The sequence below is a fragment of the Pelobates fuscus genome, chromosome 13 (genome assembly GCF_036172605.1).
Source record: "Pelobates fuscus isolate aPelFus1 chromosome 13, aPelFus1.pri, whole genome shotgun sequence".
In the NCBI taxonomy this organism is placed as follows: domain Eukaryota; kingdom Metazoa; phylum Chordata; class Amphibia; order Anura; family Pelobatidae; genus Pelobates; species Pelobates fuscus.
In genome coordinates this window covers 17,428,058-17,441,119 of record NC_086329.1, presented here as the reverse complement: position 1 = coordinate 17,441,119, position 13,062 = coordinate 17,428,058, and the positions used below count along the sequence as shown (strand labels likewise).

At 41.2% G+C, this 13,062-nt stretch overlaps 1 protein-coding gene across 1 annotated transcript in view; it reads right to left on the bottom strand.

Annotated features, from left to right (window-relative positions):
• Positions 1–308: 308 nt before the first annotated feature.
• The window catches only part of TDRD9 (tudor domain containing 9), a 117,259-nt gene continuing 104,505 nt past the window's right edge, over positions 309–13,062 (bottom strand). Inside the window, exons 34-35 of the mRNA XM_063439181.1 lie at positions 6,061–6,133; positions 309–491 (exon numbers count right to left, since the gene is read on the bottom strand). Coding sequence (XP_063295251.1) covers positions 396–491; positions 6,061–6,133 — 169 coding nt within the window. The 3' untranslated portion in view covers positions 309–395. The remainder of the gene's footprint in view (positions 492–6,060; positions 6,134–13,062) is intronic.

Here is a 13,062-nt window from a genome sequence, read left to right as displayed (position 1 = left end):
TTATGTCTTCACTCTGACACTGCGGTATAAATGCAGATAGATCTGTCAGAGTGCAAATAGCCATGTACTAACAAATCATAAATAAATTACGGATTACTGTAATAACACTAAATTGTGCAAGGCAAACATGTTGGCACAAAGCAAAAAACTATATCTGCATGAAAAACTGAAAGAATAAATAACTGTTGGAGTGTGAATATAATTTAAGATGTCTGTTGCTTTGAACTGAAAGTTACGTTTGTGTGTTTATTGCAAGCAGTCTTTATTAGAAAGAAGTAAACGTAGATTGATTAATGCAGGAAAAGTGTTTATTAACATAGACAAACAAAAACAAAACACAATCTTTTGATGAGAGAACATAAAACCAAACAAACAAAAAATTCCAATACAGCGCTTTAAGCATTTAACATGACAAGTTTATGCAGCTGGTAAATCGCGTGTCTCTCTTCATCAAGTCCAAACGCTTGGTCAATAAGGAATTTTGGATCCACCTAAAAAATAACACAAAAATCAACAAAAAAAGCAAAAATAGATTAAAGAAAAATAAATATAAAATATATAAAATATATAATTTATATATATATATATAAAAATAAATGTCCAAGCTGTGGCACTCAACCCAAAAATATGTAAAAGGAACTATGCCCAGGTGCTTCCCAGCAAAGCATACAAACAAAGTAAAGACAGTAGCACTCTCTCGGTTTTCCAAGTTTATTAAAAAATGATCACAATCGTATCGTATCAACAAGATAAAGACCCTGGAGGGTCGAAACGTTGATGTATAGATTGTGATAATTTTTTAATACACTTGGAAAACCGAGAGAGTGCTACTGTCTTTACTTAGTATAATATATATATACACACACACTACTATTTAAGTAAAGGTTGCACCCCATTTAAAGCATGTTTACTTGATGCACCCCATAAAATGCATGTTTACTTGATATGCTTCACTCTGTATTGGGGAGAGTCGGAACTCGAAGAATTCTCTCTATAAGGAGAGAGAGCAGTATGCATGAAAATAAACTGCTCTTTCCAGTGTATATTCTACTTTACCCTTTCTCCAAGGGGCACCTACCTTGTTTTATTTGATTGGAAATTACTCTTATTTAACAAAAACATGCTGGTAACAGAGATTGGCTGCAAGTTTATGAAGCCTGATGTCATACCAGATCAGTGGGCATCTCAAAAATATGCTGTCAGGGCCGGCCTTAAGGGTGTGCAAGCTTGGGTCTATCAATGAGGCAAAGGGGCGGAGCTAAATGCGGCAGAACTACACTGCCCCTGCTCCCCCACCAACCACTACACTGCCCCTGCTCCCCCACCAACCACTACACTGCCCCTGCTCCCCCACCAACCACTACACTGCCCCTGCTCCCCCACCAACCACTACACTGCCCCTGCTCCCCCACCAACCACTACACTGCCCCTGCTCCCCCACCAACCACTACACTGCCCCTGCTCCCCCACCAACCACTACACTGCCCCTGCTCCCCCACCAACCACTACACTGCCCCTGCTCCCCCACCCTCCTTCATTGTGCTCCTGCTCCCCCACCAACCACTACACTGCCCCTGCTCCCCCACCAACCACTACACTGCCCCTGCTCCCCCACCCTCCTTCATTGTGCTCCTGCTCCCCCACCAACCACTACACTGCCCCTCCTCCCCCACCCACCTCCCCTCCATGCTATAGTGTGCGTGTGTGTCTCTCTCTCGCTCTCTCTGTGCCTGGGACTGTGTGCATGTGACTCTGCAAAAATACACACCTGCATTCACATATGGGCCTACATACATATTTTTATCTGAATGAAATACCCATCACACACAGCCAATAAATACAGCACAAATATCACACATATCACATACAATTAATACAACCACAACAAATATTAAAGGGACACTCCAGGCACCCAGACCACTTCTGCCCATTGGAGTGGTCTGGGTGCCAACTCCCACTACTCTTAACTACTCTTAACCCTGCAAGTGTAGTTATTGCAGTTTTTTTCTAAACTGCAATAATTACCTTGCAGGGTTAAATCCACCTCTAGTGGCTACTAGACAGCCACTAGAGGGCACTTCCGTGTCCCTAGCACAGTAAAACTTTGCTAGAGCGTCGCTGGACGTTCTCACGCTGTGCGAGGACCTCCAGCGTCGCTTATTTCCCCATAGGATAGCATTGAAAAGCATTTTCAATGCTTTCCTATGGGGAGCTCTAATGCACATGCGCGGCGTTGGATCAGTCTCTCCCACCGGTTGACGTAATACAGAGGAGGAGCGGCAGCGGAGGAAGAAGCAGCGACGTGGGACATTGTCGCTGCCTCTGGTAAGTTACTGAAGGGGTTTTCACCCCTTCAGCAACCGGGGATTGGGGGGTGGGAGGGAGAAGGGATTGTTTTCCTGGCACTGGAGTTTCCTATCACACACAGACACCACACACTACATCATATTAATATGAGAATTATTACAATTGAGCTCTGTCATACAAAATGCAATATGTATCTGTCCTGCGAGCTCCGGCCAATGGATTACCGCAGGAAAGCTCTGACAATGTAAGTTCCTGAGCTTATGAGACAGTTAATAATGGTCTGCATTCAGCGTAGGCGCCGACCAGATTCCCAGCACACTGGATCACCAGGGATCAGCATGCCCCCCTCCATGCAGGGTAACAACTGGGAAGAGTAAGGCCGGCCCTGTATGCTGTGAGCTAGTTTAAGCTTTTTACACAGTGCATGTTATTACCAGATATAAGGGGGGATTCTGACCAGTGAGGACTTGGACCCCACAACCTGCAGAGGTAAACTAGGAGATGCACAGAAAGGGACAGACTCCTCAGTGCAGCCCAATCCTCCTACTATGAAGCCCATTAATAATAGAGAAGCACTGAATGCACATAGCCTCCAGCGTGATCACTTTTCATGCAGTCGCAAGTCATCATCAGCATATATATATATATATATATATATATATACACACACACACACACACACACACAAAATTTTAGGTAGTTAAACTGGCACGTACAGCTGACTTAAGAGAATTTGTGCAATTTGGCTATTTTGGCCTTCAGTTTGAAATTCACTATGAATTTTCACTTTGGTGAGTAACCCTGTAAGATGGCGTTTGGTGCCTTGAATGTTCCTTAAATATATCTGTGTGTATTAAAAAGGTTGCCCAGAGAGGAACATTACTCTGTAATTTTCAATAATTAAACAAATTGACACTTTTTCCCATTATCTATACAGTGCCAGCAAATTCTGCAATGCTTTACAATACGGATACAAGCAGGTACAGCAAGTGCCTGACAAAATGTCGACATAACACAGAGAAGGCAGCCCTGCTCAAACGACAGTACAACCCAGGAGTAAAATTAACAAAGGAATGACAAAGGGGCCGAGGGGAGGAGAAGTTGACCGGTCTGAAACCTGAATCTTCTGCTGGGTGTTTTTTGCACAAACTTACTGATACTTACAACATTTTCAATAAACAGATTTCCTACCCCAGTCTTTCCAAATGCAGAATTTCAGAACTATGTTTTCATGGAGGTAATCTATAAGACCTGGACCGCTGGTGGAGCAGCATTTCAATACACCAAAAGTAATAAAAGGCGGGCATTCCCTCCAGTGGCCATTGGAGCAACTAAATGACCTCCATTTGTCTAAATATAGAGATAGGGATTAAGGAGAGAGCACAGGACTTCTTTTCTTTGGTTTTTACTATATATTGGGGCCGATGTGTACTGTAGTCGTTGCTGCCGGCCCAGTGGTGATGGGAGTGAGTGCAGGACTTCTCTTTTTGTATTTGTATTTACTTTGTATCACACAGCCTGGTTACAATGCTGCCGCCCATCCCATGTGTTCCCTATTAAGGGTTAATAAGTATATAGGGGTGTATATAAAAAATACCCCTCTCTGTCTCATTAGAGATATCTTTGCCAGAAGCTCAAGGAAGCAGGCTGAAGGGTCAGCGTAGGACCCGCTTTAGGGGGGTATGCCTTGACGTTGGCAGGCAGGCGGGCATTCCCTCCAGTGGCCATTGGAGCAACTAAATGACCTCCATTTGTCTAAATATACATAGGGATTAAGGAGAGAGCGTAGGTAAATTTTTCTTTTCTTTTGTTTTTACTACTATATATTGGGGCTGATGTGTACTGTAGTCATTTCTGCCAGCCCAGTAGTGATGGGAGTGAGCGCAGGACTTATCTTTTTGCAAAAGTACTAAAACACTGATCTGGAAATGGCTATGCATGTTCTGAGTTCTTTGCTGTAATGTTTACATGGGATTAAACTTACAAACCGCTAGAAGGGGTTAATGTTTACGTGGGATTAAACTTACAAACCGCTAGAAGGGGTTAAAGCAGCATTAACTACGTTCTGATTCTCGGCTTTGATGCTATGAAAGTGCTGCTATTCCTGTGCGTTAAATTAATTCAGCCATTACTGAGAATTTGGAAGGGCATGCTAACCTTTCAGCAAACGAAGAGGATTAGGTTATGAAATGGACTGAATACGGATAACCTCTCTTTGCAACGATTGAGATTAAAAAAAAAAAAAAATATTGCAAACAAATTTAAACCCAAGTGTCACAAATATAATCCAGTCAACGACCTGATTCTTCCTTCCAAATGTCAGCCTTTTGATTTAAAATAAATATTCCACACAAAGCGTGTAATAATAGCTATACAATAATGTTATAATTATGGTAGACGTGTCAAAGAACAGGAGCTGCAGTGATTGTTTCTCTACTTCAGTCCCAGCATTAACACAAACATAATATCAGATTTGATGTACATTTCATGCACAGTATCTCTTCAATCCTAAGCCCCATGAGTTTAATTCTGTTTTTACGGCAAATCAATGCAAAATAAACTAAGCCCTATTTAACCTTCCCCTCAAGCGCCGGTGAAGGTTCAATCAATCACCCTCTCCGGTGGAAGAGGACTGAAAATACATTCCCCCTGTAATATGCAAGAGGTTCTATGGCACAAAATACATTGGCATTCTAGCAGCCCGTGGGGGCATAACAGAGCGTATCCGGGAACAATACATGCCCTAACTGCTTAACTCATTTTAGCCAGATATGACTACTAACGGAGTAGAGATTGCACAGCGATATAAGCCCACCCTTCCTCCACCTCTCCTAAATTGCATCATTAATAAAAAAAAAAATTGGGGTAAATAACATCAGGAAACAAAGGTTTCTTGGAGTAGAGGTTAAGCTAACAGCTACTAGTCAGTCCCTAACCCCTACATACTGTGCAGACAAATGCAGTATGGGGGTGACCTGTTTATAGGCGATTCAAGCTACGGCTTCTGTGTAGGTTTGCAATGGTCACTTCTAAACTGCAAAAAAACAACTGGTGTCCAAACAACTCTCTACCCCTTGCAGTGCTGGGTTGAAAATGCCCCACATTCCCAACTCCATATACCAGAATAAGAGGCACAGGATTGGCCAACCTATTTCTTGGTGAGGGCATAACCCACTTTCAATTCTCAGCAGATGCCAAAAGGCTTGTGATATAAAGTTTGGAGATTTGCACAAAACAACAAACTTTAATAGAGAGTATTCTATTTCAGTTTATATATTGCATATATTTTTGATTAAATATGTATATTGTGCATTAACGTATGGAGTGCTTCTAAATCCAAAACACGTAACACTAATTTACTACATTAACCTTTTGCGGTTCTATGTTGGGATTTATTTCCTGACACAAAATTTCACCTCATGCGGTCCAATGTCGGGTTCTTCCTGGAGAATACTGCCGATCGTCCTTGTCGGGAGCTGCGAATGTGCACGGAGGATCGGCGGTACTCTCCAGGAAATATCGAACATTGGCCTGCAAAAGGTTAAATATTGTGTCGGATATATCCAGACATAGGACCCAAAGAGTTAATGTTTATTTGCATCAAACATTTTTTGGAAAAGGTAAAAGACTGATAAAGTTAAATAATGATAGAAATAGTGAATATATATATTTTTTTTATAATAAAGATTATTAGGAGGAATGTGCACTCAGCGAAAAAAACAAGCAAATATATTTAAAGACTTAAAATTTTACCTGATTCCACTTGTACAGGTTCGCATCCCATTTAGCAGTGACTATGGCACGGGGCTCATCCCTTTGAAACAAGCTTAGGGAGAAGCAGGAAAACTGAATGTTAATATATTAAAATATTGCACATAAAAGTTAAAATGGGTTTTATTCATTAATCCATAAGCTTTGGAGGATTGACAAAAAACAGCAAATTGTAGGTAAAGAAAAGTTTTACCAGCAGCAATCTTGGCCTAAAATTTGCAATTTAATTGTCAATTCTAAGCAGATGATTAAACAAAGATCACAGTTAAAGGAACACTATAGTCACCTAAATTACTTTAGCTAAATAAAGCAGTTTTAGTGTATAGATCATTCCCCTGCAATGTCACTGCTCAATTCACTGTCATTTAGGAGTTAAATCACTTTGTTTCTGTTTATTCAGCCCTAGCCACACCTCCCCTGGCTATGATTGACAGAGCCTGCATAAAAAAACAAAAAAAAACTGGTTTCACTTTCAAACAGATGTAATTTACCTTAAATAATTGTATCTCAATCTCTAAATTGAACTTTAATCACATACAGGAGGCTCTTGCCGGGTCTAGCAAGCTACTAACATAGCAGGGGATAAGAAAATCTTAATTAAACAGAACTTGCAATAAAGAAAGCCTAAATAGTGCTCTCTTTACAGGAAGTGTTTATGGAAGGCTGTGCAAGTCACATGCAGGGAGGTGTGACTAGGGTTCATAAACAAAGGGATTTAACTCCTAAATGGCAGAGGATTGAGCAGTGAGGCTGCAGGGGCATGTTCTATACACCAAAACTGCTTCATTAAGCTAAAGTTGGTCAGGTGACTATAGTGTCCCTTTAAACAATACACACAGATGTATATGTCTTTTGATGTATGTAAAATATATATTTTACATTCTTAAAAAAAATAATGAAAAAGTTTTACAAACTACTACGGCCAAAAAAACAAACAAATTAGGAGCAAAAATATACAGTAAGTGCCACGTGTTCCTAATTCTATGAGATTACTGTGTTATTACCACATAGATGGAACATTTGTGCTCCATGTATAACGAACACAGAAACATTCTCTATCCATAGCTCTCTTTATACGGATACTAACATATATCCTATACTGCGCCCAAACATGAGAAATGCCTCCTGGGGGAACGTCACTAGGCGTCTATGGGGGTCACACACTTGAAACGCAGAAAAGAAAGTAGCCATCGTTCAGGAACATTATTCACTAAGGAAACCGCTAGCCAAATCCAAGACATTAGCCATAACATCACATGTTTTGGAACATAAGATGCACCCTTATCCTTTAACTATAAAAAACCTGTACCATAATTACAGCAATTAAAGGGGTAATAATTAAATTAAATGTGGGTGTGTGTATATAATAAAATAATGGGGGTTTAGTTACAGTATATGATCATACATTGCATAAGCCTGCCACAACGTATCATCATATACTGTAACTAAACCCCATTATTGTTGCCTAAATTAGGGGTTTAAAAAAAAAATAAAGAAAGAAACTAATACAATCTGTGAGCTTTAAAGTTGCTGTTTAGTGGATGAGTGAGTGTGCTGGATCTTGTTTATTGTATAAATTGGCCCCCAGCAGCCCCCCATTTATGCATATTTAGGCGAGTGCAGCCCTCTGGTTTCATTCATATATCTCTATATATATATATATATATCTATCTCTCTCTCTCTCTCTCTCTCTCTATATATATATATATATATATATATATATATATATATATATATATATATATATATATATATATATATATATATATATATATATATATATATATATATATATATATATATATATATATATATATATATATATATATATATATATATATATATATATATATATATATATATATATATATATAAAAATCAGACCACAAAATAAACACAGACAAGCTCTACTTTTCAATGGGCTTGGCCGTGGCGCTTTTTTTTATTTTAAAGCTTAAGGGGCTTTACAACTATAAATTTATAATCATAAACCATGACCTTTTAAAGGGACACTATAGCCACATAGATCACTTCAGCTCATTGAGGTGGTCTGGGTGCAATGCCCCTGTCCCCTTAACCCTGTAATGTTAATTATTGCAGTTTTTGAGAAACTACGGTGTTACCTTGCAGGGTTAAGGCTGCCTCTAGTGGCTATGAATCTAACAAAACTGCACTCTCGCTGCGGCTTTTTATACTGCCCAAGTTGCCCGCCCATTTAATGTTTGCGACCTTCATCCAATCCCAGGCCGGCTTCAGCCCCCCACCAACAGCAGTGTTACAAATTCTGCCCAGATACCCGAGTAACTGACCAACTGCCTCAAAATTCAAACTTTCCCTACATTCTAATCCTAGAAACTTCAGTTTGCTTAAGTGCTTTATGGGTGAGGAGTGCCCTCATTTAACTCCAGTTTATAAAAGTGCTGACTTCTCTGAGAAATCTGCTCTTTTATAAATTAACTAGGCGACGCCCCCCTGGCTGTCAAACAAACAGCCCGGGAGGATTCCTTCCTACTTCCGTTGACTCCCCTGAGCTAAAGGAAGTGGCAGACAAGCTCTATTAGAGCGTGCCTGCCTCAACCTGCAGCGCATGCACGAATAGGTCACGCATGCATGTGAGCCGGTGTGCGTGGGAACCATGTCAGAGGCTTCTCAATCAATGAGAAGCCTGGGATTGGTTATTTTCTGTGAAGAGCCCGAAAGTCTCTTTTGGGGTAAAAAGGGGAGGATTTACAAAGGCTGCAGCTTTTGTAATCTCTTTCAGACTATACTCCCAATGAACACATGCATAAAAATATACATGTATGTACTTATGGGGCGTATCTCTAAACTGTGAGTTGGAAACAGCATTACTAATGAGATGTGAAAAATCACATAACTAGATATGCTCCAGACGCTGTGAGGAACATTAATACAAAGATAGACACCACTCACAGTAGGTTTTGTAGCAGAAAACTATGTGTACCTCAGCCTAATCAACAACTCTGTAATCAAACTCGGAAAAGCTAATATAAGAAGTAATTTCAACAATATCTTGAGAAACTGGAAGAACAAGCAGCACATTTCAGGAAAATAAAAACATTTCCCAATCATCTTAAAATTGTGTCTTAATGCATTGAAATTAATGTCCCGCATGCCCTATGTATGTGTACTAGTTTAAAACAATCAGAAGTTAAAAAAAAAAAAAAAAAAATTGCAAATTTCCACAATTTGAACCATTTTAAGCTAAATTGTAAATTATAAGAGGAGAGAAAACGGAGTCAGAGACAAGGATGAAAACCAGACCCAGAGAACGTGTTCGCATGTTAAAAGGCCTGAACTTGTGGAGGCCTGAATTTGTGGGAGGAGTAAGTCCCCTACTTAAACTCCCAGCCCCTACTCACCTCTGCCTTTCAGCTGATTGTTTTGTCCCCATAGCAACCAGCACTTCCTGTCCAGCTTCCCTCCAGAATTTTTTCCTGGTGTCAGACGTCCTGACCAGTCCTCCGTCCGTTTGAGGCCTTCCACTCGGTTCCCGGTCAAGGTACCCGGTTTCCGGTCACGAGACCGGCACGTTCACGTAAGTTAGGCGTAGGAAATAGCGCCCCGCTATTTCCCGCCGTTCGGGCCTAAAAACGTAGGGGTAGGCTCCCTCTATCATATTCGTACAAATACACGCTTTTTTAACTGATTTCAGTGTTCACGCCAAAACAGACAAACGCTCGGCACTTTATCACTGCTTTTACATATTCGTACGGAAACTACCGAATCTATTATTTATATACACAGTAATATTATTACGGGCATTCTCTTATTTCCGTTTGGTCACCCAGGACCAATCTATTTCGTACGATTAAAACACAAACACCTTGCTCTAAATCCATATTCGGCTAGTTCTTATTCAAATAGGCTACAGTATGCACTAAGTTCTATTTCACAAATTCTACTTTTCTTTACGTACATTCCCTGTTCGGTCATATTGCTACTGATACCTTTTTTGTCAGTTTGGGGATATAATTAGCTTGTTTAAAAATCTGCCTTGTGATTTTCTTTCTATGTTAACCAGTTAATTTGTTTTACTACTTTTTTAAATATCCACGTCTATCATAAACGTACGGTTTCTATACACTGTGGCAGGATGGCCAGGCTCGTCACAAACTTCAAATGCAACAGTCAGGATAAAATAGTACTGCAGTTTATTGTCACTTTCCACAATATATACAAGGTTGTGCTCTCCCACAAAATAAAACAAAAAGTAAGTAAATCCTACTCCAACTTGGAGACTTACTAAACAACAGTGTTACTAACTATCCAACTGGCCAGCTAATCTAGTTCCCAGTTTTAAACAAAATGAAATACAGCACTTTAAGCAGGTTTCACACAGTACCTTTGTCTCAGGCTTAACTGCCTCCTCTCTCCCAGCTGTTAGACTCTCTGATGTCTTCAGAGGCTAACCTTTTAAAACCCTAGTGCTGGTTAATTACATTCACCTGGTGTATAACACTCAAGGGGTGACTCCCACCAATTAACCCCATCATGCTGGGAATAGAGCACTCCAATCTATTACTAACATAGAAAGCCTCTATGACCTTGCCACATTTACCTATTAAACACTTCATTTTGTCACATATACTAATAAATACTGTTTATAAAACACAATATCCGGCACATAAACGTCTGTACTATTCATTTTCCATATAATCACGCTGTCACATATTTTTGGCTTTACAGACTGCATCGGTTTCTCGCTTTTTCTGCGCTAAAGTTGTTTATTTCAAGGTCTTTTATTGCAGGAACAGGTATTGTATTTTATCACTTTGCATTATAAAGCCATAGGCCTAAAATGTTTACATATTGGGTTTTATTACTTACCTCCACACCTGTCGTTAACTATGGAATTTTTCTTCGGTTAACCCTTAGCTCCAGTATTATTCTAGGCTTCCCCCGGTTCTACACAGTTAAACCGTTTCGCATAACGTAATTTCTTTATGTCAAACCAAGGTATAGTTCACAACTCGTTTGTTACTACACCTCATATAAAACCTATCACGGTCTCAAGTTCATTACTACTTTTCCACAGGCTTACGCCCATGGTACGTTAATTCTTTACTATTATTTCTATTCAGACATACGGTCATACAGCCATCAGGCTCCGGAAAACACCAAAACCTGACCCGGTACTCAGCCATACCTTCAGGTACTTACGTCTATACCCAAATACGTCCAATCGTCACCCCAAGGCCTCATCCAGCCTTCTCACAAATATCTATTTCAGCCCAGTCACACACTTAAACCTTCCAGATCCCTCAATGCAGGATCTCACGTTGCGCCCCTAACAAACAACCTACTCCCAATTCAAATCATACGCCACCACGATACGCATAAATACGTCAACATCTGTCTTAAAGCCTCAGGACTCTTCCTCAAGGACCGCATAAGACGAGACTTACCACACTTATTACCACCAGAAGGTTCCAGATACCATTCGCAAGAAGTCAAGGTTAGTATCTACACAACATTCCAGTCCTCTCACCTTATCCTTAAATATACAATCGAACTGGCTACAGGGTCTAGGCTAATGCCTTAGCGCACCCTATCAGAAAACTCGTCCCAGCGAGGCCTTCCATCCCCCCCCACCTCAACACGGAGGTACGGCCCCACGCCCAAATCATAGTTACAAGCCTCGCATGCCCTACTACAGGGCGCTAGTCAGGGCCTCACCTGTCACGGCCACACGTTTTGATTTCTCTCTACTGTCACCGAGAGGCCAACATCCCGCCACCACGTCTGTGGCAACTACGTCATAAGCCAAATCATAGGTAGAGCCTCTCACCGCCACTTGGCATTAGCAGGGCCTCACCTATCCAAACATTCAACAGTTAAGTTTTTCGTTTTTACATCTAGCATTACAGTCCAGTTCTTCCATATACACCACCCCACATACCCCGCCTACTTACCTTACGCCCCTTCTAATATATCTTTCACATAATCATTCCTTTTAGAATGTCCCAAGAACCTATTCCAACCAAAGAATTGACAGAAGAAACTCCATTCACGCCTACCAGACCCGGGTCTCCAGGCGAATCACTCACTCTTTCAACCCCCACGTCCTTGAGAGCATGGACTAGTCCCAAAATTACGGCCGAGCTTAGGCTCAGGGGAATCCCCTTTCCGGCCACAGCTAGGAAGGCTGAACTTTATAGGCTACTTACTCACCAAGCCCCCGAGCCCAGGCCAGGGACTAGCTCTCAAGGACAACCACCAAGCAACAGCACGGCCACCCAGGATACCCTGGCAGAGATCTTGGCCAATCTACAGACCCTCAATAGCAGGCTATCTAAGGTGGAAAGCGCCATCTCCTCCCCAGGTACTACCACGGTAGTCCCAGTCGCTTTCACGGCTGTACCTACTATACCAACATGCCCTCCTATACTCCCCCCTCCAGCACCGGGCACAGCCATTACACCATTTGAGTCACCAGCACACTCCGTCCCTGACTCTATCAGGAAAGATATCCTAGACGGGAAGGATGTGTGTCTGGTGTCCTTGCTCATAGCCTCACAAGATGTACTTGAGAACAAGGCATTCAATTATGGTGATATCTCTGTGGTGCTCAAGACAAGGGATCCCAGGCTTAATCATCTGGTGGATTATCTCACCACAGGGTTCACTAAAGGGTTTCTCACGGGTATTGTAGCCATTCCCCCAGGTACACTAGAATGCCCTAATCTCCAGTCAGCACGTTTAGACCCAGTCTCCATAGACACTCTCATTGCCTCTGAAATCACCAACGGTTTCATGATCGGCCCCTTCACCTCTTCACCATTCTCCTCCTGGCACACTAACCCCATTGGTATTGCTATTCACAAATATTCTAATAAAAAAAAAAAAGTCTAATTATTGATTTATCGGCACCGCACTCCTCTTTTGTTCCAAGCATAAACGCACTCATTCCAGCAGACAAATTCTCACTTCAGTACGTAACCATCGACGACGCCATACAGTCCA